Source organism: Zea mays, chromosome 3 (assembly GCF_902167145.1).
Source record: "Zea mays cultivar B73 chromosome 3, Zm-B73-REFERENCE-NAM-5.0, whole genome shotgun sequence".
Taxonomy (NCBI): domain Eukaryota; kingdom Viridiplantae; phylum Streptophyta; class Magnoliopsida; order Poales; family Poaceae; genus Zea; species Zea mays.
In genome coordinates, this window is record NC_050098.1 from 235,609,801 (window position 1) to 235,635,468 (window position 25,668).

The 25,668-nt window shown below is 54.5% G+C and overlaps 1 protein-coding gene across 1 annotated transcript; it reads left to right on the forward strand.

Annotated features, from left to right (window-relative positions):
- The first annotated feature begins 21,208 nt into the window (after nt 1-21,208).
- LOC109945234 (spliceosome-associated protein 130 A-like) lies at nt 21,209-24,022 on the forward strand. Its single transcript, XM_023302113.1, has 3 exons — nt 21,209-21,331; nt 22,319-22,402; nt 22,550-24,022. Exons 1-3 carry the CDS (start codon nt 21,209-21,211, stop codon nt 24,020-24,022), a joined length of 1,680 nt encoding a protein of 559 aa, XP_023157881.1.
- Nucleotides 24,023-25,668: the final 1,646 nt, after the last annotated feature.

The following is a 25,668-nucleotide window of genomic DNA, read 5'->3' on the forward strand; positions in this document are numbered from 1 at the left end:
CTCTGCCCGAACCCTCCGACCCTTCCGACCTCCCGCAGGAAGGTCCTGGACCTCCCTTTTATAGATGCAAGGAGAGGGTCCAGATGTACAATGGGGATGTAGCAATGCGCTAACATGTCTGGCAGAGAAGTGCCTAAGCCCTGTGTACATGCCAACGTGGCTGTCGGGGGAGAGCTTGAGCCCTGTATGCGTGATAGCGTGGCCGTCGGAGAAGCGCCTGAGCCCTGTAGGAGCACAGCTGGCAGTGCGGCAAGGACCCTGCTGATGTTTCCTTGCTGCCGTAAGGGGCTAAGAACCACCGGCGTCATGGTCGCACGCGGGGCACCATCATTACCCGTTGCCGGGGTAAGCTAGATGGGACGCCGGTCTTGTTCCTTGTAGCCTGAGCTAGCTAGGAATAGGATAATGATGTATCCCATGTGGCGCGGTCGGTCCGAGCCCAAGGTCGAGCGAGGCGGAGACTTCTCTTGAGGCCGAGGCCAGGGTCGGGCGAGGGCGCGATTCCTCCCGAGGCCGAGTCCAGGGGTCGGGCGAGGCGGAGATCTCTGCTCGAGGCCAGGGCCTGAGATCGGGCGAGGCAGAGTTTCCTATTGCGCTCGAGGCTGGACTCGGTGGTTGATAGTGACTTTTTGTCAGCTTCGCTTGAGTGGTTGGCACAGCAGTCGGAGCGGAGCGAGCGGTGCTGCTTTCCTGTCAGGTCGGTCAGTAAAGGGGGTGAAGTGACTGCGGTCACTTCAGCCCTGCCGACTGAGGCGCGTGTGTCAGGATACGGTGTTAGGCGACCCTCGCATTGAATGCGCCTGCGACGTGGTCTGTTGGTGAGGCGGTTTGGCCAAGGCTGCTTCACAACGAAGCCTGCCCGAGCCGGGCTTCGGGAGAGCCGAGGGGGCGCCCGCTGCCTGAGGAGGCCCTCGGGCGAGGCGTGAACTCGTCTGTGACTACTGCTCCTGCCCGAGGCTGGGCTCGGGCGAGGTTGCGTCCCTTGGGTAGTCGAAGCCTTGACTTGAACGACACCCATCAGTCGGTTTGAGGGTGTTTACCAGCCGTGATTAGGAGTGTTGGGGGTACCCCTAATTATGGTACCCGACAATTCTTGATGCTAGGATGTTTATATCTATTAGATTACACGCACTTGTGTTGTAATATTCTTCTAATTCCTAGAATATGTCTTGAAATATGCTTTTCTACACGTTTATAAATATAGTCTGTTTCTTTAACTTACACTCTACGGTTGATAGTGGATCTGTTTTCTCGTGGTTGTTTGCTCCTCTATATTGGAGGAGATTTTTTCACGTTAAATCTTTGTTTCTATTTTATTTCCCTAACAAGTGGTATCAGAGCTAGGTTTAGACACATTGTTTTTATCCACATTGTCGCATTATGTCGACTAAATTTGATATTCCGAAGTTCGATGGCAAAATTAGTTTTGCTATTTGGCAGATTCAGATGAAAGTTGTCCAAAAGGCGTTGTAGACGCGACCTGCTGACATGACTGATGATAAGTGGCAAGATATTGATGAGAGAGTTTTGTCCGCCATACAGCTCGGTTTATATTTTAATGTTCTGCGTGAAATAATGCATGAAAAATTCGCAACGACATTGTGGAAGAAATTGGAGGAGCTGTATATGACCAAGAGTCTTGCAAATAAGCTACGTCTCAAGAGCGTATTTACATTATTCGCATGTTAGAAGATACATCTATGCAGTCACATCTTAATAAATTTAATTCAATTATTGTGGACCTTGAGAGTCTTGATGTGAAGATAGATGATGAATATAAGACAATTTTGTTGGTAGTCTCATTGCCCTCTTCTTTTAAGCATTTTTAAGGAAAATTATGCATTATAGTAATCATACTTCACTGCCCTTTGAGAATGTTACGTCAAATTTGTTGTCCAAGGAAAAATTTGATATTGATTCTCGTTCTGAACCCAAAGGTGAAGGTTTAATTGTTCGGGGATCTAGAGATCATAAATCCAACCTTTATTGTCGTTATTGCAGAAAAATACTCATCATATTTCTCAGTGCCCCAAAGTGAGAAATAAAGAGGAGAGAGAGAAAAAATTGGATAAGGCTTCTGCTGAAGCTAGTTTTGTTGAAATTTTGGATAGTGGAGAAGCCATGTTTGTTGCCTCTGTTGAAAAGTGCTCTTCTTGGGTTCTCGATTTTGCTTGCACTTTTCATATTTGTTCGCATAGAGATTGGTTTTTTGATTATGTTCAGTCTCATGCTGGTGAGGTTGTAATTGGAGATGGATCCACATGTGAGATTATTGGAATCGACTCTATTTATATTTGTCGGCGTTTCGACCCCGGGGGGTCCCTGGACCGACGAGTAAATTGTCGCCGCGTGCCCCAGCCCAGATGAGTCGGCGCGAGACGGAGCATGAAGGGGGGCAAAAAAGGGAGATAGGCGTAAAGGGGAAACCCGCGGCCTTCGTGTTGCCCTGCGCCCAGGTCGGGTGTGCTTGCAGTAGGGGGTTAAAGCGTCCGCGTGGGAGGGGGCGAGAGGCTTACGCGCGTCGTCCCGTTCTCCCGTGCGGCCAACCTTCCCGTAAGAGAGCCATGGACCTTCCTTTTATAGGCGTAAGGAGGGGGTCCAGGTGTACAATGGGGGGTGTAGCATTGTGCTAACGTGTCTAGCAGAGAGGAGCTAGCGCCCTAAGTACATGCCGTCGTGGCAGCCGAAGAGGTTTTGGCACCCTGTTCATGTGATGTCGTGACCGTCGGAGGAGCGCTAGAGCCTTGCGGAAGGACAGCTGTCGGGGATGTCGAGTCCTTGCTGACGTCTCCTTGCTTCCGTAAGGGGCTGAGAGCCGCCGTCGTCATGGAGCACGCGGGGCGCCATCATTATTTGTTTACCGGGGCGAGCCAGATGGGACGCCGGTCTTGTCCCCCGTAGCCTGAGCTAGCTAGGGGAAGAGTAATGATGGTCCCCCTGTGACGTGGTCGGTCCGAGCCCTGGGTCGGGCGAGGCGGAGGCTCCTCCAAGGTCGAGGTTGAGTCTGTCTTTCGAGGTCGAGGTCGAGTCCGAGCCCCGGGTCGGGCGAGGTGAAGACCGTCGTCCGAGGCCAAGGCTGAGTCCGAGCCCTGGGTTTGGGCGAGGCAGAGTTCGTCGTCTTCCGGAGCCGAGGCTGAGTACGAGCCCTGGGGTCGGGCGAGGTGGAGTTCGTCGTCTTCCGGAGCCGAGGCTGAGTCCGAGCCCTGGGGTCGAGCGAAGCAGAGTTCGTCGTCTTCCGGAGCCGAGGCCGAGTCCGAGCCCTGGGGTCGGGCGAGGCGGAGCTTCCTATGGCGCCCGAAGCCGGACTTGGCTGCTGTCAGCCTCACTTTGTCAAGTGGCGCAGCAGTCGGAGCGACGCAGGCGGCGTTGTCCTCTTGTCAGGCCGGTCAGTGGAGCGGCGAAGTGACTGCAGTCACTTCGGCTCTGTCGACTGCTGGGGCGCGCGTCAGGATAAGGTGTCAGGCCATCCTTGCATTAAATGCTTGCGCGATACGGTCGAGTGGTGTGGCGATCTGGCCAAGGTTGCTTCTCGGCGAAGACTAGGCCTCGGGCGAGCCGAAGGTGCGTCCGTTGCTTGAGGGGGCCTCGGGCGAGACGTGAATCCTCTGGGGTCGGCTGCCTTTGTCCGAGGCTGGGCTCGGGCGAGGCGAGATCGTGTCCCTTGGGTGGACTGAGCCTTGACCTTAATCGCACCCATCAGGCCTTTGCAGCTTTGTGCTGATGGGGGTTACCAGCTGAGATTTAGGAGTCTTGGGGGTACCCCTAATTATGGTCCCCGATAGTAGCCCCCGAGCCTCGAAGGGAGTGTTAATACTCGCTTGGAGGCTTTTGTCGCACGTTTTTGCAAGGGGACCGACCTTTCTCGGTTGCATTTCGTTCCAGCGGGTGCGCGCGAGCGCACCCGCCGGGTGTAGCCCCCAAGGCCTCGGAGGAGTGGTTTGACTCCTTCGAGGTCTTAGCGCGTTTTCGTAATGCTTCGGCCGGTCTGGTTGTTCCCTCATGCGAACTGGCCGTAGCCCGGGTGCACAGTCGAGTCCCAAGTTCTCGGGCTGGTATGTTGACGCTGTCAACGGTTTGGCCGGAGCCGGGTTTGCGAGAGCAGCCCCCGAGCCTCCGCACAGAGCGAGAGGACGGTCAAGGACAGATTCGGATTTTTACATACGCCCCTGCGTCACCTTTCCGCAAGGAGGGGGGGAAAGCGCCATGTTGCCCTCGGAGGGCGCCGAACATGGTGTCTCTAGTGAGTTGCTAACGGGTAATCCGAGTGGACGCCCGTGCCCCATTCGTTAGGGGTCGGCTAGTGGCCCGGAGGCGCGCTCCAAAAGTACCTGCGAGTGATTTGCCAGACCCGGTCCCCTTTTGACGGGGTCCGAGGGCTCGATGCCTCCCTCTGATGGGATTCCGTTACAAGATCGTTCCTCCTAGGGTACCTCGGGAGCGTAGCTCGAGCCTTGGTTATGTATCGAACGTACCCAAGGTCATCCCTCGCTCTGCGTCTGAGGCGGCTGTCGAACCCTTCGGGGGCCAGCCTACGAACCCCTGATCAGTAGTGGGCGCGGAGCCCGAGTGGCCTGAGGCGGCCGTTTGAACCCTTCCGAGGGGCCAGCCTTCGAACCTCTGACCAGTAATGGGCGCGGAGCCCGAGTGCTCTGAGGCGGCTGTTGAACCCTTCCGAGGGGCCAGCCTTCAAACCTCTGATCAGTAGGGGGGCTCGGGGCCCGCTTCCTTCGCGGAGAAGGATCCCTTTTGGGGTATCCCCTTTCCCGGTCCCTGTTGTAAGAGAGAGAAAGAGGAAGAGGAAAAGGATACGAAATCGAACGACGTGGCGCACCTTTTTGACGCGGTCATTATGGCGGAAGCGAAGCGTCGCCTGCTTCGCCTGCCAAAGGTGCCGCTTGTCCTACCACAGAGTTAATGCAACATGATGAGTGGTTCGGGGCGGCCGTTGCGCGCGCGCGAGCCGTTCGAGGAACGGGACACGGGCGCGTCGTCTTCACGCCGTGGGAGAGGGTTCTCTCGCTGTCCCAGGAGGGGACGTGAGCTTGCTGACGACTTGACCGCTACTTCCGCCCGCCTGCCACCGCCATTACTGCCGGCCCATTTCTGGCCGTATCGACCGTCGTGCCTTCTCCCGCGGCTGACTGACCCGTGACCGATGTGCTCGGTTGGCACTGTTGGGCCATGCGCAGGGTCGCCTCGAGTCGCGGCACTGGTTCCGCAGTCGAGGAGGCGTGGTACTGGCGCAAGTGGCGGTGCAGTTTTCTTGCACGTAGTAACCGGCGCGCCGGTTACATGACGTGTGGGCCTGGGCCTCCATGCTGGACGCGTCGAAATTGAAAGGGTGCGCCCCCTTGGTGTGATTGCATGCCGCCTGCATGGCGGTCCCCCCTTTCACCCGCTGGTCTGGGCGAAAGTGGAGGAATGCTCGTAACCGCTGGGCAGTTGCGTGCACCGCGCGCGGCGGTTTTGGCTCCTTCTGTCCTGGGCCAGCTTGCATGACACGTGGGACCCAGCCCCCGTGTCATAGGGGGAAGACCTTGGAGCGTGTTGGAGAAGACTCAGTCCGTGACGGCTGAGGACGCAAGTGGGGAGAGTTGCCTTTAAAAGGAGGGTGACCCCCTTGGAAGGCAACCATGTCTCCGCGCTCCCTTCATGCATTGCGTCCTTCCACCTTCCGAGCCCCCGGATGGGGGGCGCTCGCAGTTCTTCCGCCTTGTCGTCGTTGGAGGAACACAACTTCGCGGAAGTTGGTACCTTTCAGCCATCGTTCGGCTTCAAGGATTTTCATCAGACAGCCCGACTGCATCCCCTCGCCGGTGGTCACCCAAGACGGTGACCACCAGTTCGATGGTGGGGAGAAGCGAGCCAGGCTGCGATCTTGGTCCCGCCCTCAGCTTCAAGGATCTTCATCATCCTTGCTGGGGCGGAGAGCGAGGTGAGCCGGGGCTCTACCTCCCGCACGGGTCGGCTGGCCACCTCTTCTTCCAGCTTCTGGTGGTGGAAACCATCCTCCAGCTCTGCGGAGGAGGCGTCCTCCAGCCATGCCGGGGAAGGCGAACTGTTGCTGCCCAGCTAGGATGCAACATTCAGTCCTCTGTCCTCGCTTTCGTGGCGAGGACGGGAGCGAGGACCTGCCGGTGCGCTTTGGAGCGGCCCGCGCTCACTGGTGCGGCGTTGGTGGACAGGCGGATGCCGCCGTCGGTGCTGACGTGGTGGCAGCTGGAGAAAGCTTCTCCTCCGTCGAGGCCGTCAGCGCCGCCTACGGACCGACCTCCGGCTCTTTGGCTTTAATGTCTGGTTCGCGTCCCTTGAGTGGGGACGCGAACGAGAGCCTTCCGGTGGCTGCATCCGTCCTGGGACCATGGCTGCTGCTGCAGAGGTCGCTGGCGAGTCACCTGGAGCTTGTCGCCCCGTAGGCTCCCCGGTGTGGAGGTTGTTCATACCCGCGGGGACGGAACCGGAGTTCCGTTTGTAATGGCACCTTGAGTGCCGGTGTCTTGTTCATTATGGCTGTCGGGGCCTGAACATGTATGTGTTTTTGGCATGGAGCCGTGTTTTTTCCTCATTTCGAGCACTAGGACTCGCCTGTCGGCTAACTGAACCGCTTAACCAAGTGTGAGTTGCCTCGTGCGAAGGTGACGAGTGAGGTATCTGTATCCCAGAGGCGTAGGAGTCCCTCGGCTCGGTCGACCTTGCCACCCGAGGCTTCTCTTGCTTAGCTAAAGGAACCCTCGGTCGCTCTTTGATGAGCCGGAGCCGGAGGCAGCGGTGTCAGTATGGACAGAGGCAGAGTTGGCTCGAAAAGAAGACTTCGTTGGCCGGAGCCTGGCCGGGCCGTCCACTAGTGGGACCAGCACCGGAGTTGAGTTGCCGAGGCCATGAGCCGGGCCGATGTCCTCGGAGGACAGCTGGCTGAGGCTTCGGGGCGACCGGCCAAGGCGTCTGCTCGGGCCGGATTCCTGAAGAAGACCATGGCGGCGATGGCCCAGGCGCGGTGCCGATGTCGTCCTTCGGAGCGGAGATCCTCCGACCGTGTTGCCGTCCGAGGCTCGGTCGAACTTCGCCGAAGGTGGAGTTGACGCCGAGGGTGTTGCTGCTCCCCCTCCATCGACGTCTGAGCCTGCAGGATCGGTCCATCTTGTAGTGTGTGTATGTTTTCTGCGGCCGCCAAAGCCCAAACATACTGTCGTCGCGTTGTAAAGTTGCGTTTCTTTTCCTCTTGTTTCGAGTATCTGGACTTATTTGTCGGTAACAGAATTGTTTGTCTGAGCGAGAGTTACTTTTCATGGAAGGTGATGAGTGAGGTATCCGTATCCCGGAGGCGTAGGAGTCCCTCGGCTCGGTCGGCCTTGCCGCTTACGTGCACTCTTACTCGTCCGTAGGATTCTGCTATCGATATAGTCGAGAAGGCACGAAGAATCGTTTCGGCAGAAGAGTTTTCGAGCGTTAAGACTTGTTCGGTCCGCAGAATCGCTTATCCGAGCGTGAGTTACTTATCGCAGAAGGTGATGAGTGAGGTATCCGTATCCCGGAGGCGTAGGAGTCCCTCGGCTCGGTCAGCCTTGGCTGCTTACGTGTACTCCGTCGTTTTCAGGATCCCACTTTCGAAGTAGTCGAAAAGCACGAAAGACGTTCTGGCAGAAAAGATCTTTTCCGAGGAAAATTTTGACGCGGAGGGGGTTCCCCCCTTCTAGCCCTCGAGGGAGGGTCGGGCTTTGCCGAGGCAAGGCTGACCCTTCCTTGATGGTTAGACTTTGTATGTGAACGAGGTGTACGAACGACTTGAAAGCATCTTAAGGGTAGAAGCGACGTAGCTGTCGGATGTTCCAAGCGTTGCCGTAGACCTCGCCTTGACTGTTGGCCAGCTTGTATGTCCCGGGCTTCAGAACCTTGGCGATGACGAACGACCCTTCCCAGGGAGTCGTGAGCTTGTGCCGCCCTCGGGCGTCTTATCGCAGCTGAAGCACCAAGTCGCCCACCTGGAGGTCTCAGGACCGAACCCCTCGGGCGTGGTAGCGTCGCCGGGACTGCTGATACCGCACCGAGTGCAGTAAGGCCATGTCCCGAGCCTCTTCCAGCTGATCCAATGAGTATTCTCGGTTTGTTCGATTGCTTTGGTCATCGTAGGCCCTCGCCCTCGGGGAACCGTATTCTAAGTCTGTGGGCAAGATGGCCTCGGCCCCATAGACTAGAAAGAATGGTGTGAAGCCCATGGCTCGGCTCGGCGTCTTCCTCAGACTCCAGACCACCGAGGGGAGCTCCTTCATCCATCGCTTGCCGAACTTGTTGAAGTCGTTGTAGATCCGTGGCTTGAGTCCTTGCAGAATCATGCCGTTGGCACGCCCTACTTGCCCATTCGTCATGGGATGAGCCACGGCGGCCCAGTCCACTCGGATGTGGTGATCCTCGCAGAAGTCCAGGAACTTTCTGCCGGTGAACTGGGTGCCGTTGTCGGTGATGATGGAGTTCGGGACCCCAAAGCGATGGATAATGTTGGTGAAGAACGCCACCGCCTGTTCAGACCTGATGTTGTTTAGGGGTCGGACCTCGATCCACTTGGAGAATTTGTCGATGGCGACCAGCAGGTGCGTGTAGCCCCCCGGGTGCCTTCTGCAAGGGACCGACGAGGTCCAGACCCCACACAACAAACGACCAGGTGATGGGTATTGTCTGCAGAGCTTGAGCGGGCAGGTGGGTCTGCCTTGCGTAGAATTGACACCCTTGGCAGGTGCGGACAATTCTAGTGGCGTCGGCCACCGCGGTCGGCCAGTAGAAACCTTGTCGGAAGGCGTTTCCAATAAGGGCTCGAGGCGCTGCGTGATGACCGCAAGCCCCCGAGTGTATTTCTTGTAAGAGCTCCTGGCCTTCGGCGATGGATATGCATCGCTGGAGGATGCCTGAGGAGCTGCGGTGGTAGAGCTCCTTCCCGTCCCCCAGCAAGACGAACGACTTGGCGTGCCGCGCCAGTCGCCGAGCTTCGGCTCGGTCGAGGGGCAGCTCTCCTCGGTGGAGATATTGCAGGTACGGGGTCTGCCAGTTTCGATTAGGCGTGACCCCGCTCCGCTCTTCCTCGACGCGCAGTGCCTCACCCTCGGGGGGCCGAGGGTGCCTCGGGCTGGGCCGAGGCCTTCTCGGGCTCGGGCGTGTCGTCGGTCTTGACTGAGGGTTGATGTAGGTCTCGGGAGAAGACGTCCGGGGGAACCGTTGTCCGCCCCGAGGCTATCTTAGCCAGCTCGTCCGCAGTCTCGTTGTATCATCGGGCGATGTGGTTGAGCTTGAGCCCGTAGAACTTGTCCTCCAGGCGCCGAACCTCGTCGCAGTAGGCTTCCATCTTTGGGTCGCGGCAGTGGGAGTTCTTCATGACTTGGTCAATGACAAGCTGCGAGTCGCCGCGAGCGTCGAGGCGTCGGACCCTAGCTCGATGGCGAGGCGCAACTCGTTGACTAGAGCCTCGTACTCAGCCACGTTGTTGGACGCCGAGAAATGGAGGCGCAGCTCGTAGCGGAGGTGCTTCCCGAGGGGCGAGATGAAGAGCAGGCCCGCGCCTGCCCCTGTTTTCATCAGCGACCCGTCGAAAAACATGGTCCAGAGTTCCGGTTGGATCGGAGCTGCTGGAAGCTGGGTGTCGACCCATTCAGCCACAAAGTTTGCCAAGACTTGGGACTTGATGACCTTCCGAGGGGCGAACGAGATTGTCTCGCCCATGATTTCCACCGCCCACTTTGCAATCCTACCCAAGGCCTCTCGGCACTGGATGATCTCCCCCAGGGGGAAGGACGACACCACAGTCACCGGATGAGACTCGAAGTAGTGTCGCAACTTCCGCCGCGTCAGGATCACCGCGTATAGCAGCTTCTGAATTTGTGGGTAGGGGATCTTGGTCTCGGACAGTACCTCACTGATGAAGTAGACCGGCCTCTGGACGGGCAATGCATGCCCCTCTTCTCGTCTCTCAACCACGATCGCGGTGCTGACCACCTGACTGGTAGCGGCAACGTAAATCAAGAGGGCTTCTCCGGCAGCGGGGGGCACCAAGATGGGCGCATTCGTGAGGAGCGCTTTCAGGTTCCCGAAGGCTTCCTCGGCCTCGGGGGTCCAAGTGAAGCACTCGGCCTTTCTTAAGAGGCGGTACAGGGGTAGGCCTCTTTCGCCGAGGCGCGAGATGAAGTGGCTCAGAGCCGCAAGGCATCCCATGACCCTCTGCACGCCTTTCAAGTCCTTGATGGGGCCCACGTTGGTGATGGCCGCAATTTTCTTTGGGTTGGCCTCGATGCCCCGTTCGGAGACGATGAACCCCAAGAGCATGCCTCAGGGGACTCCGAAGACACACTTCTCGGGGTTGAGTTTTACACCTTTCGCCTTGAGACACCAGAATGTCGTTTCAAGGTCGGAAAGGAGGTCGGAGGCTTTCTTCGTCTTGACTACGATGTCATCGACGTAAGCCTCGACCGTTCAACCAATGTGTTCGCCGAACACGTGGTTCATGCACCTTTGGTACGTCGCACCCGCATTCCTCAAACCAAATGGCATAGTAACGTAGCAGTACATGCCAAAAGGTGTGATGAAAGAAGTCACGAGCTGGTCGGACTCTTTCATCCTGATTTGGTGATACCCTGAGTAGGCATCGAGGAAAGACAGGGTTTCACACCCAGTAGTGGAATCCACGATTTGATCGATGTGAGGCAGAGGATAGGGAACCTTCGGACATGCTTTGTTTAGACCAGTGTAGTCTACACACATCCGCCATTTCCCTCCTTTCTTTCTCACAAGCACAGGGTTGGCAAGCCATTCGGGATGGAATACCTCTTTGATGAACCCTGCAGCCATCAGCTTGTGGATCTCCTCGCCTATGGCTCTGTGCTTTTCTTCGTCGAATCAGCGCAGAGCCTGCTTCACGGGTCGGGCTCCAGCTCGGATGTCCAGCGAGTGCTCGGCGACTTCCCTCGGTATGCCGAGCATGTCCGAGGGACTCCACACGAAGACTTCGGCGTTTGCGCGGAGAAAGTCGACGAGCACTGCTTCCTATTTGGGGTCGAGCTCGGAGCCGATCCGGATCTGCTTGGAGGCGTCGTTGCTGGGGTCGAGAGGGACGGATTTGACCGTCTCTGCTGGCTCGAAAATGCCGGCATGGCGCTTCACGTCTGGCGCCTCCTTGGAGAGACTCTCCAGGTCGGCGATGAGGGCCTCGGATTCGGCGAGGGCCTCGGCGTACTGCACGCACTCCACGTCGCATTCGTACGCGTGTCGGTACGTGGGGCCAACGGTGATGACCCCGTTGGGGCCCGACATCTTGAGCTTAAGGTAGGTGTAGTTGGGGACAGCCATGAACTTGGCGTAGCATGGCCTCCCTAGCACTACGTGGTAGGTTCCTCGGAACCCGACCACCTCGAACGTGAGGGTTTCCCTTCGGAAGTTGGAGGGAGTCCCGAAGCAGACGGGCAGATCGAGTTGTCCAAGGGGCTGGACGCGTTTCCCGGGGATGATCCTGTGAAAAGGCGTCGCGCCCGCCCGGACCAAGGATAGATCGATCCGCAGGAGCCCGAGGGTCTCGACGTAGATGATGTTGAGGCTGCTGCCTCCGTCCATGAGGACCTTGGTGATCCTGACGTTGCCGATGACGGGGTCGACAACGAGCGGATATTTCCCCGGGCTCGGCACACGATCGGGGTGGTCGCCCTGGTCGAAGGTGATGGGCTTGTCGGACCGGTCCAGGTAGACTGGCACCGCCACCTTTACCGAGCAGACCTCCCGACGCTCTTGCTTGCGGTGCCGAGCCGAGGCATTCGCCACTGGCCTATCGTAGATCATGAAGCAGTCATGGACCTCGGGGAACTCCTCTGCCTTGTGATCCTCCCTCTTGTCGTCGTTGTGGGCCCTGCCACCTTCCGCAGGTGGCCCGGCCTTGTGAAAGTGGCGCCAAAGCATGACGCACTCCTCGAGGGTGTGCTTGACGGGCCCCTGATGATAGGGGCACGGCTCCTTGAGCATCTTGTCGAAGAGATTGGCACCTCCGGGAGGTTTCCGAGGGTTCTTGTACTCAGCGGCGGTGACAAGGTCCGCGTCGGCGGCGTCGCGTTTCGCTCGCGACTTCTTCTTGCCTTTCTTCTTGGTGCCGCGCTGAGTTGACGCCTCGGGGACATCTTCCGGCTGGCGGCCCTGGGGCTGCTTGTCCTTCCGGAAGATGGCCTCAACCGCCTCTTGGCCAGAGGCGAACTTGGTGGCGATGTCCATCAGCTCGCTCGCCCTGGTGGGGGTCTTGCGACCTAGCTTGCTCACCAGGTCGCGGAAGGTGGTGCCGGCGAGGAACGCGCCGATGACATCCAAGTCGGTGACGTTGGGCAGCTCGGTGCGCTGCTTCGAGAATCGCCGGATGTAGTCCCGGAGAGACTCTCCCAGCTGCTGGCGGCAGCTTCGGAGATCCCAGGAGTTTCCAGGGCGCACGTATGTGCCCTGGAAGTTGCCGACGAAAGCTTGGACCAGGTCTTCCCAGTTGGAGATCTGCCCCAGAGGCAGATGCTCCAGCCAGGCTCGAGCGGTGTCGGAGAGGAACAGGGGGAGGTTGCGGATGATGAGGTTGTCATCGTCCGTTCCACCCAGCTGGCAAGCGAGCCGGTAGTCCGCGAGCCACAGTTCTGGCCTCGTTTCCCCCGAGTACTTTGTGATAGTAGTCGGGGTTCGGAACCGGGTCGGGAACGACGCCCGTCGTATGACCCGGCTGAAAGCCTGCGGACCGGGTGGTTCGGGCGAGGGACTCCGATCCTCCCCGCTGTCATAGCGTCCCCCACGCCTGGGGTGGTAGCCTCGGCGCACCCTCTCGTCGAGGTGGGTTCGACGGTTGCGGTGGTGGTGCTCGTTGCCGAGGCGACCCGGGGCCGCAGGCGCTGTGTTGCGCGTGCGCCCAGTGTGGACCGAGGCTTTCCGCATGAATCGGGAAGTCGCGGCGCGATGCTCCGAGGGGTATCCCTGCCTTCGGGAGGCAGAGCTTTCGGCCCGTCGGACCGCGGCATCCTCCAGGAGATTCTTGAGCTCTCCCTGGATACGCCGCCCTTCGGTGGTCGATGGTTCCGGCATCGCGCGGAGTAGTATCACTGCTGCAGCTAGGTTCTGGCCGACCCCACTGGAAGCCGGTGGCGGCCTTGCCCTGACGTCGTCGGCAATGCGGTGCTGGATGCCCTGGGGTAGATGACACACTTCTCCGGCCGGAGCTTGGTCTGCCCATTCCTGCCCGATGTTCCGCCGGAACGGCTTAAGTGTTCCTGTTCCCTCGTCGAGCCTGGCCTGCATCTCGCGGATTTGCTCGAGCTGTGCGTCCTGACCCCCCGCAGGGACTGGGACCACAGCTAGCTCCCAAAGGATGTCAACGCGAGGCGAAGATTGTTAGCCTAGGGGGATCACCGTTTTCCGGTATACCAAGATGGTTGCCTTCACCGGGACCCCCTAGATCGACGTGAAAACATTCATGACTTGGGCCACAGTCCTCGTCGCCGAAGCTGCGGCTACCGTCGGAACAATCGGAAAGACAGTAGTCGCATGCGGTCATGAAGTCCCGCATGGCACTGGGGTTACCGAGTCCGGAGAAATCCCAACAAAAGTCGGGCTCGTCTTCTTCCTCGGAACCCGAGGGTCCGTAGGTCGAGACGGCCGTCAGCCGGTCCCAGGGTGACCGCATATCGTACCCCAGAGGGTTTGGACATGCCTCTATGAAGGCTTCCACCGAAGCGAAGTCGCTTGGTGGGTCGAGGCTGAATCCAAAAGGCACGAGATGGGAATCGGTCGGTACCTCTTGGTCGACGGGCGGTGACGAAGTCGCGTCAGGGGCAGACTGCACCGTCGTCTCAGGTACGAGGGTGACGCCCAACAAGTCTCTTGCAAGCGTGCTGGCGTCGTCCGTCCGCTTGGAGTTGGCGTGTTGCGGGGAAACAGTGCTCGTCTTTGTCTCAGACGCGAGGTCGATGCCCGACGTGTCCCCCGTTGGGGCGCCGGCGCCGTCGACTCGCTCGACAGCCGACGAGGTGCCGCCTCCTGCTTGGCCTTGGTTGCCCCTCCTCCTCCTCCGTCGGCGGGGGAGGCGACGGGACAAACCCGAATGTTGTTCTTCCGCCACGTGGGGAAGACGTCGTTGATTCCGCCGCCGGCGGGCGGGTTGTCGGCCGCCATTGTCGCTGTCGCGCGACGGAGGAAGGAGTATCATGTCGTAGCTGCCGTCGAGGGACATGAACTCAAGATTCTCAAAATGGAGCACTGTCCCGGGACAGAAAGGTTGCTGGAGACTACCCATCTGGAGCTTGCCGGGAAGCTGTTCGTCAACACGCAGCAGGCCCCTACCTGGCGCGCCAACTGTCGGTGTTTCGACCCCGGGGGGTCCCTGGACCGACGAGTAAATTATCGTCGCGTGCCCCAGCCCAGATGGGTCGGCGCGAGACGGAGCACGAAGGGGGCAAAAAAGGGAGACAGGCGTAAAGGGGAAACCCGCGGCCTTCGTGTTGCCCTGCGCCCAGGTCGGGTGCGCTTGCAGTAGGGGGTTACAAGCGTCCGCGTGGGAGGGGGCGAGAGGCTTACGCGCGCCGTCCCGTTCTCCCGCGCGGCCAACCTTCCTGTAAGAGAGCCCTAGACCTTCCTTTTATAGGTGTAAGGAGGGGGTCCAGGTGTACAATGGGGGGTGTAGCAGTGTGCTAACGTGTCTAGCAGAGAGGAGCTAGCGCCCTAAGTACATGCCATCGTGGCAGCCGGAGAGGTTTTGGCACCCTGTTCATGTGATGTCGTGGCCGTCGGAGGAGCGCTGGAGCCTTGCGGAAGGACAACTGTTGGGGCTGTCGAGTCCTTGCTGACGTCTCCTTGCTTCCGTAAGGGGCTGAGAGCCGCCGTCGTCATGGAGCACGCGGGGCACCATCATTATTTTTTTACCGGAGCGAGCCAGATGGGACGTCGGTCTTGTCTCCCGTAGCCTGAGCTAGCTAGGGGTAGGGTAATGATGGTCCCCCCTGTGACGTGGTCGGTCCGAGCCCTGGGTCGGGCGAGGCGGAGGCTCCTCCGAGGTCGAGGTTGAGTCTATCTTCCGACGTCGAGGTCGAGTCTGAGCCCCGGGTCGGGCGAGGTGAAGACCGTCGTTCGAGGCCAAGGCTAAGTCCGAGCCCTGGGCTCGGGCGAGGCGGAGTTCGTCGTCTTCCGGAGCCGAGGCTGAGTCCGAGCCCTGGGGTCGGGCGAGGCGGAGTTCGTCGTCTTCCGAAGCCGAGGCTGAGTCCGAGCCCTGGGGTCGGGCGAAGCGGAGTTCGTCGTCTTCCGGAGCCGAGGCCGAGTCCGAGCCCTGGGTCGGGCGAGGCGGAGTTCGTCGTCCGAGACCGAGATGGGGGCCGAGCCCTGGGGTCGGGCGAGGTGGAGTTTGTCGTCTTCTGAAGCCGAGGCCGAGTTCGAGCCCTGGGTCGGGCAAGGCGGAGTTCGTCGTCCGAGGCCGAGACGGGGGCCGAGCCCTGGGGTCGGGCGGGGTGGAGCTTCCTATGGCGCCCGAAGCCGGACTTGGCTGCTGCCAGCCTCACTTTGTCAAGTGGCACAGCAGTCGGAGCGACGCAGGCGACGCTGTCCTCTTGTCAGGCCAGTTAGTGGAGCGGCGAAGTGACTGCGGTCACTTCGGCTCTGTCGACTGCTGGGGCGCGCGTCAGGATAAGGTGTCAGGCCATCCTTGCATTAAATGCTTCTGCGATATGGTCAGGCGGTGTGGCGATCTGGCCAAGGTTGCTTCTCGGCGAAGACTGGGCCTCGGGCGAGCCGAAGGTGCGTCTGTTGCTTGAGAGGGCCTCGGGCGAGACGTGAATCCTTCGGGGTCGGCTGCCTTTGTCCGAGGCTGGGCTCGGGCGAGGCGAGATCGTGTCCCTTGGGTGGACTGAGCCTTGACCTTAATCGCACCAATCAGGCCTTTGCAGCTTTGTGCTGATGGGGGTTACCAGCTGAGATTTGAGTCTTGGGGGTACCCCTAATTATGGTCCCCGACAATATCCAAATTCATGATGGCAGTATTAAGGAACTTATCGATGTCTATTTTATTCCAAAATTGAAGAGAAATCTTATTTCTTTGAGCACTTTAGAAGCAATGGGATTCAATTTTGCTGCTATTGATGGTGTCCTTAAGGTTTCTCGTGGCAATCGTATTATCTTGAAGGGCAACCGTTTGAATAATCTCTGTTACTTGCAATGTTCAACAGTTGATGCTGAAGTTGTTTCTATTCTGTTCGAGAAAAGAGGTTATTTTGATGATACGAAGCCATGCTCCAGTTCCAAATCTAATGATTCCTTAGACTTGGTTGAACACACCCTAGATGGACTCACAAACACTTCTCACTCGCTTGCATAGAGATTGTTCTAGAGTGGGTTTGAGTGAGAGCTAGTGCATTTTCTTAGAGAGACCACACCTAGTGACACTAGTTTATTATTAGAGTTATGGTTATTACTCTGAGTGACTGTTGCAACCTAGATTGCTTAGAGCAACAGAAGATCATTAAGAACCACATGGTGAATGTGCGTGGGCTCATATAGGTTGGGTGCTCATCCTCACAAAGATTGCAAAGAACAACTCTAGTAAATTATCGAGGCTTGTTGGAGTGCTTTTTCGACTTAACCGACCCATACACAAAGCACCTAAGTGAGACCCAAGATCGAGCGCTTACTAGGCTTGTGGAGGAGTAGCAGTCCAAAGACTCACCTCAGTGGAGACATTGGTTCTCGACAAGCAATCGAACCTTTCGGGAAAATATTGTGTCTCTTGCCATTGGTGGTTTGCCTCCCTAGACTTGTGTTTACATATGTTTGTTTGTGTTTGCATAATTGTAGTTGTAGTAGTACCTCCCAAGTTGAGTACAGTGCTTCAAGCAGTATAACTTGGTTAGCTGACTAGTACTTGAAAGTCGCCTAGAGGGGGGTGAATAGGCGAAACCTGAAATTTATAAACTTAAACTCACACTAAGGACAGGGTTAGCGTTAGAATTAAATTCGAGGCGGAAGATTGTTTCTCTTGCCACGAGTTGCTCAAATGATGCGAATGACGTTTGGGAGCAAACTCAAATCAATATTGGCAAGGAAACTTTAGAGAGAGGAAAGAGAGCAAAAAAATCAAATGGAAATCAACACAAGTGGACACAGTGATTTGTTTTACCGAGGTTCGGTTCCAAAGAACCTAGTCCCCGTTGAGGAGGCCACAAAGGTCAGGTCTATTTCAACCATTTCCCTCTCTCAAACGGTCACTTAGACCGGATGAGCCTTCTCCTTAATCAATCGAGTCACTAAGACCCCGCAAGGACCACCACACGCTTATGTGTCTCTTGCTAACTTTACAAAGCACTTAAGAATGAGAATGGGAAGGAGAGAAGGAAATCCAAACAACAAGAGCGCAATTGAACACAAATGATCCTCTCTCAAGTTTCTAGGCACTATAGTTGATTTTGGAAACTTGGAGTGGATTGAATACTTTGAATGTGTCTTTGAATGGTTGGCTTTGCTCTTGTATTTAATGGGAAGTTCAGAATACCTGGATTCTTTGAATGGAGGTGGTTGGAGGGTATTTATAGCCTCTAACCACTTTCTAGCCATTGACTGACTTTGTTGTTGATGGGCGCACCAGACAGTCCGGTGGCGCACTGGACAATCACTGTTCACTGTTCGGTGCGCGCCACGTTAGCACGCCTGTTGGGGTTTGGAGCTAGTCGACCGTTGGAACCCTTGTCATGTAGCTGCACCGGACAGTCCGGTGCCACACCAGACATGTCTGATGCCCTCTGACTTCTGGCGCGCACTGTTCATCACTGTTCACTTTTGTAGTCGACCGTTGACGCCAGTTAGCCGTTGCTCCGTTGGCTCATCGGACATGTCCGGTGCACACCGGACAGTCCGGTGAATTATAGCGGAGCGCCTAGAGAATTCCCGAGAGTGGCCTGTTCGTTTGGTTGAGGGCCTGGCGCACCGGACAGTGTCTGGTGCGCCAAAGGTCGCACTCTCTCAAGTATTTTGCTCCAATATTGTTTGTGTCCCCAACTGAATTTTTTTCTTGGTTTGAGTTGCACCTTATGCACCTGAGATAAATGACATCTAGACAAACTAGTAAGTCCACGTGGTTTGTGTTTGGACGTCTACCACCAAAATCGATTATAGGAAATGATTAGGTCCATTTCCCTTTCAGTACTAGCTTACCTCAAAAAGATTGTACACTCTAGTAGTAGTGTATCTCTTGCCACTAGACTTGTGTAGAGAATACTCGCTCCGTTGTGAAATAGGCTATGCAAAGTTGTGTCATTAGAATTATGTATTTTTACTAATCATCTTGTCTAATATTTTATCTTTGAAGATTTTTTTTATAAGCTATTCATCCCCTCTAACCACATGATCCTTAAACCTAGAACTTTGCCAACATAGAGCACCATCCTACGAACTTATGTAATCATCATATCACATAGGTACCCTCGGAAGACGCTCAAATCACACCTTTGACTATCTTTGAAAAGTAGTTGCATTATCATGTCTAGCAAAAAACGGTCACATAATGCACCCAAGATGTAGGGGTATAGTCATATTTCGTCGACACCAAGCCCGTACCCCACGTACAAACAAGTCTACACTATGTAATTTTGGTACAAGAATCATATTTTTGGAGCTCGTATGAATTTCCATCATGATTTTTAAAGATAAAGAACAATATTTTTTCATTTCTTTTAAAAACAATTAAAGACCTGACTTGACAAAGGCAGACCCGGTTGCATGGGCGTGCAACCTGGGTGTCGGTATACGATCTGTTGGTCACTTACTTTTGACTCATTTGATGAGACGAAAGTAAGGCAACACAAGTTAGAGCGTGGACTCCTCCCTTCCATTCCCCCATGGAGAAGGTAATCATAGGAAGAAGGTACCAAACGTAGATGTATGTAAACAGATCCAAAAAAAATAGACATCAAAGAGTAAAACATGTTACTCTCCTTTATTGCCTTAACACTCTTAATTTCGTCCTTTCTTACAAGAAATATGATTACAAATGTACCTTTGATGTAGCACGAGGATGGTACTTAAAACCTCTTTGGGAGGGCTCCAAAGCACTCCTATTATAGTCGCGGAGTGACCTTCATGTGGCTCTCGGAAGGGAGCCGGTTGCTGTGAGAGCGCAATTTACGGGACAACCGAAGCTGGAGCCGCTGCATCATCTGTTGCTTGTGCACGTGGCTTGTCGGCCACCGGTCGGCCAGGAGCCGTAGCCCTCTGGAACGGTCCCAAACGGCCCCTTATGTACTTCAAGGGATACAACTTCACGTGGAATTACATACATGCCCTTTGAGATTTACAAACATGGTTTGCAAACACTATGAGGGTGGCATCGTCTTTTACAAACATCGACTTTAACGTGTTGTGTATCCTGTCCATTCGCTTCTTACCAGTTATGTTTCAAGGCATGCTCCTGTATCTCTAACTATTCCTTCCAAATGTACTTCGTGCGAGGGTACTTGTAATATTTAGATATTGTTGAGCACCAAAATGAGCTACCTGACGGTCCGCGCGTGTGGGCCGGACAGTCCGCGCGCGCGTAGAACAGATTAGGGTTTCGAGTTTCTTGCTGTGTTTGTTGATGAGATTCACGGAATTAGCTCGGGGAGTTTGTTTGTAATGGGTCCATCCCCCCTCCTCTATAAAAACAGAGAAATACGTCCGATTTGTAATCATCAATCGAATCAATAATCAATTTATCTCGCATTTATTTCTTGTACATTTAGGAGTAGTTCTAGTCTAGTTCTAGTTTAGCCTTCCAATCCCCAAATTCTCCGCTTCTCTTCGGCTCTATGTCGATTAGAGGAGTCTAGGTCGGCCTGCCGAGCCTAGACAACACCTAGGATCTCTCCTCCCGACGGGGTCCCTCCCGGGAGCAAGATCCAGGTGCCGCCGGCGACTTCCGTCGCCCCTGCGCACGCGCGGACCGTCCGGCCTATAGGCACATACCGTCCGACCGTCAGGCAGGAAACCCTAAGCCCCGCTCCATGTCGTGGACCGTCCGGCTCCTGGCCGCGGACCGTCCACGCCTGTGCAGCGAGCACCGCCGCCGGTTCTCACACAATGATTGGCGCCCCCAAAAAGACATCAACACATATATGCCAGAAAACAACTACTAGCTTATTGTTTTGAGGACCTTCGCAGGAAGAAGGCCCCAAATAGGGCCCCTACTTTTATAGTCTCTAAAATATCTCTACTACCCTATAAGGGTCCAAGGAGGGCGTCCACCGTGCCCCCGCTCCCGTCATCTCCGCCGAGATGCCAGCGATGCTCGCGCGGTCGCGCCCCCATCCTCCCCGACATCCTTTGCGCCGTCATTCTCGCCTCCGCGCCCCCTCCATTCTCGCCCCCGCGCCCTGCCTCCCACCCCTTTCCCCGTGCACGCACCCTGTCCCCAATCCCTCCGTGCCAGCCTCGCCGTACACATGTGGCAAGGGGCCGCCATCTGAAATCTCCGTGGCCACCCGCACGACCGCGCGATCGACTCCCCCATGCCCGATCTAATCTCCATGGAAGGTCGTCCCCGCGTTCTGCTCTCCATGGAAGCCCAGCGCCGTCCTTTAGAAATCTCTGCGCCCACCTGCGCAACCACGCGATCCACTCCCCACACTCTGCTCTTCAATGACATGGCCACCGCCGCGCTCCTCCTCTCGCCGCGGAGTGTCTCTTTCCCACCTCATCCGAGCCTCGCCCCAGGCTTCACCAAGAGACCACCGCCCTACCTCCTCGGCGGTCATGGCGCCGACGCGAGGTTCCGGGCCGTCGGGGACGGGCCCGGCGCGGGGCTACCACCCGAGCAGGCCACGATCTACCACCCGGCGCGGGGCTACCACCCTGCGCAGGGCATCATCCTCACAGGTCTCTTGCGCTTCTTTGGTGGCCGCGGCGGCGGCTGCGTTCGTGCTCCGCGGTACATCACGTGGCAAGTCGAGAGCACCGCACAGATGAACGTCTCGTTCGCGGTCAAGCAGGACCCCACGCTATTTCGGTTTGCTTGCTCGTTTGATTGATCCATGGTTTGGTTTCCTATGTCTTTCTCTGTTCTCCCTTTTATGTTTGTTTAAGGTTTTATTTGCTTTGGATCTGTTGCCAACGGTTTTTTTTTGGGTGTGGAGGCAGCAGACAAGGTGGACGAGAGGCTTAGCAAGGCTATGGTGGTGGTGACGCAGTTGAGGGTCTGGCGCGACAGCAGCGGATGAGCGGCCGACATCGGGTCACTAGGCGGAAGAGCGTCACCATTAGCCCGGAGCTGATGCAGAGACGGAACCGCATCTACCTCTGTGGCATCGTGCCACAGCAAGGACCTCCTCACACACAAGTAGGTCATCCAGCTCACCAGGAAGAGGCATTGTCAGCAAGGGCCTCCTCACACACAAGCAGGTCATCCAGCTCACCAGGAAGATCAAGGACGGCATCTGAAGTACTTTGAAGTTTGATGAACAGTAAGGACATCCTCACGCACAAGTTTGATGAACGGTAAGTACTCTGAAGAACTCAGCCCTGTTTTAATTTCTGGTGATACAAGTATTTCTTAAAAGCTGGTTATGTGATCATTTTCGTCCAGCAGCGATGCCCCGGCCCCCTAAAATCTCGCACGCGGGGCAAGGATTATCATTATTACTACTACTGCTATTAATCTGCCATTTGAGTCAATGCATGCATACAACATACATGTGACTCCCTAGACGATGAGATCCACAGTTCGTGTTCATCAAAGGAGTTACGAGTTTAGCAAGGTCTGCCTGACGTAGAGGATACTCAGCCTGCACGAACATGTCGTTCGGTCCAACTCGCAAGCAACGAAAATCGCTCGCTTTGCAGCACATGCTGCTACACGCACATGGTATTGAATTGAACAACTCCAAGTTGAATTTGGTTCATGTGAATCTCTATAAATTCCAAGCGTTATACTTATCATTGTTCTGTAGTCTTGACATAACAAGTCCTGACCGTATAAAATTATGTATATATGTTCGGAGTATTCATCATATCCCACAAATCTTGGCAATGTGACGATATTCCCTTTTGAAAATTATTCAGATACTTCTTCAATGTAACTGAAAAGTGGTTCCACCAATCCCACTATATTTACCTATCATTATGGTTCCATAGGTTAAATAGATCCCTTAGGGAGTTAATGATGTATAATGTGTGAATTTGTTGGCCAATGTTGTGCCCTTGTTGCCTTCTATCTATCTCAGATTTAATTAGAGTAAAGAAAAATATCTTTCAGATACGAGGGAGGTCAGAGTGGATCTTTGTAAATTTATTTGAATGTGAGTTGTACATCGGTTTTTGTGTACAGTGCACAAGGCCATTCTGTCCAAACCTGGAATTGGCAAAATGGAGCTACCTGGTGACTGAATGTATTACTATGGCGCATCACAGTGTATGTCTGCAATTGCTCTCATATGGTTATATTGCTCCAGGTAAAATTTTTATCCTTATTACAGTTCGTGTTTTTTAGAATTATTGATACCATGTTTCACAATTGTCTTTTTAAGTCTTGTTCTCTATAGATTAATTTTGAATACAGTTGATGCACTTTAGAGAACCATGCACTTATGAGTTTGGCAACCATGCACTTTACCAGTTCCGTGATATTGGTAGAGATGCCGATGTTGAGTCATCTTCTGCAACACTGATGGAGACAAAGGAGGGATTCCAGCCAGTTTTCTTTCAGCCAAGGGCATTGAAGAACCTCATGCGCATAGATGAGATTGAGAGCCTCATGCCAGTCATGGACATGCGTGTCGCGAATTTATTCGATGAGGAAACACCCCAGTTGTTCACTGCCTGTGGCCGTGGTCCACGCTCCACGTTGCGCATCCTGAGGCCTGGCCTTGCCATCAGTGAGATGGCCCGATCAATGCTGCCTGCTGAGCCTATTGCTGTGTGGACTGTCAAGAAGAACATCAATGACATGTTTGATGCTTACATTGTAGTGTCCTTTACTAATGTCACGCTTGTGCTATCTATTGGTGAGACTATTGAAGAAGTCAGCGACAGCCAGTTCCTGGACACGACTCACTCCCTTGCAGTCACGCTCCTTGGTGAGGACTCTCTAATGCAGGTCCATCCAAATGGCATCAGGCACATCAGGGAAGATGGCCGTGTCAATGAGTGGAGGACGCCTGGAAAGAAAACTATTACGAAGGTTGGATCAAACCGTCTCCAGGTGGTAATTGCTCTTAGTGGTGGAGAGCTCATCTATTTTGAGATGGATATGACTGGTCAGCTCATGGAGGTAGAGAAGCAGGACATGTCTGGTGATGTTGCGTGCCTGGCCATTGCACCGGTCCCTGAGGGGAGGCAAAGGTCCAGATTTCTTGTCGTAGGATCCTATGATAACACCATTGGTATCCTCTCATTGGATCCTGATGATTGCCTGCAGCCTCTAAGCGTCCAGAGTGTATCATCGGCACCAGAGTCACTCCTATTCTTGGAGGTCCAGGCATCAGTTGGTGGTGAGGATGGTGCGGATTATCCAGCCAACCTTTTCCTCAATGCTGGTTTGCAGAATGGTGTTCTTTTCCGTACCAACGTTGACATGGTTACGGGTCAGCTATCTGACACACGTTCTCGATTCCTTGGTCTGAGACCTCCAAAGTTGTTCCCTTGTATAGTTAGCCACAGGCAAGCAAAGCTCTGCCTGTCCAGCCGTCCTTGGCTGGGTTACATACATCAAGGCCATTTTCTCTTGACACCACTGTCCTGTGATACACTCGAATCTGCATCATCATTTTCTTCTGATCAGTGTTCAGAAGGTGTAGTTGCTGTTGCGGGAGATGCCTTACGTATTTTCACCGTTGAACGCCTGGGAGAGACTTTCAATGAGACGACAATCCCTCTGCGGTATACCCCAAGGAAGTTTGTGATTCTACCAAAGAAAAAATACATTCCTGTCATTGAGAGTGATAAAGGTGCATTCAGCGCAGAAGAGCGAGAAGCTGCTAAGAAAGAGTGCCTTGATGGCTGCTTACGTGCTTTTGTTCCTTCCACAGCGTGATCCGGCCCGAGGAGATTCCGAAGGTCATGGTAATTAGTGGCGAGAGTAGCCTCATCGACAACTTCTTCTCCTACCACGTGTAATAATCACGGTACACAAGTTTTCCTCGAATTTATATTCTATGCTTTGTTTTTTGGTTTATTTTTCTTTTTTATTTCATACTTCCTTCAAATGTGGAGATAACCTTCAACACGAGCCCTTGACCCTCGACATGAGTCTTTGGTTTTATATGTGCCTTCAAACGTTCATATTGACCTACTATTCAAACATGTTCTTATTCACCAGTGTTTTTGGTTATTCTTAGCAAAAGTTTCTCATTGGTTGTTCTTGATAATATGAGCTTAATATTAAAAAAGGCACATATTGGCAGTTGGTAGTCATCACTTATAAGTTCTAACGATGATGTTTGCTATCACTGTCATGATCATGTATTATCTATAACTGGCGCTTACACTTTCTTTGTTCTGATCAATATGGAGGATCATTAGTTGGGCTATGTGTCCAATACATGTCAAAACTTTACCTATGTGTGCTATCATTGAAGAGGAAATGCTTTAGCTTCTGCATGTTGTGTGCATGTCATTTTGATGCATTTGTGTGCATGGCATTTTGATGCCAAATTACTTCAATCTTAAATGGCTTATGCTTGTGTGCATGATTCTAATGCGGGCAGAAAAATAGTGAATAAATAAAAAAAGTAGCACTCACAATGAAGACGGCATTGGATCCTCCATGATTTTGCTGAAACTAGCTATCTGACCCAACTTAGTTCTGTGTAGATAGGATCTAAAGCAGGAACTCACAGCTCCTCCCGATGCATATTAACTTGAATGTGCCCAATGCTTTTCCCTACTTTACAAAAATTCATTTTCCTTTTGAGGTGTTGTCTGTTTTTGTGTATTGTCTTGATCGATAGATCTTTGGTAAGTTCGTATTCTGTTTCGGGAGTCATTTACTGAATTTTCAGCCATTTTGTCCGTCTGTGCAAATTCCACCAAGATTCTGCTGGTGATGGAAGTAGGTATACAACCACAATATTTTTAGGAAAAGTGTATCATAGACTTTGTTGATTGCTTTTCGATTGTTGATCGGTGTGCATACCTTCATCATCAACAGTGCTCGCGTGGAGCACATGCCCTTCTTTCTAAGGCATAACACTGAAGTTCAAGTCAATTAACAATAGTATTACGACGCTAGAAAGAAAGTTCTGAAGAAAATGCAAGAAATATTACTAGGCTATATAGGCAAGCATTAGCTGAACATCTTACATGGGCTAATAGAGTTTGTAAGTGCTCAATTAACTTTTTCTTGTAGAAAGTGTATCATCGGATTCATCTCTACTACCCTATAAGGGTCCAAGGAGGGCGTCCACCGTGCCCCCGCTCCCGTCATCTCCGCCGAGATGCCAGCGATGCTCGCGCGGTCGCGCCCCCATCCTCCCCGACATCCTTTGCGCCGTCATTCTCGCCTCCGCGCCCCCTCCATTCTCGCCCCCGCGCCCTGCCTCCCACCCCTTTCCCCGTGCACGCACCCTGTCCCCAATCCCTCCGTGCCAGCCTCGCCGTACACATGTGGCAAGGGGCCGCCATCTGAAATCTCCGTGGCCACCCGCACGACCGCGCGATCGACTCCCCCATGCCCGATCT

Bases quoted from the DNA above. Each gene is read 5' to 3' on its own strand.
- LOC109945234 (XM_023302113.1), top strand. From the start codon at position 21,209: ATGAGCGGCCGACATCGGGTCACTAGGCGGAAGAGCGTCACCATTAGC. The intron at 21,332-22,318 runs GTAGGTCATCCA...TTTTGTGTACAG, and splicing joins AAGGACCTCCTCACACACAA to TGCACAAGGCCATTCTGTCC. The intron at 22,403-22,549 runs GTATGTCTGCAA...TTTTGAATACAG, and splicing joins TTACTATGGCGCATCACAGT to TTGATGCACTTTAGAGAACC.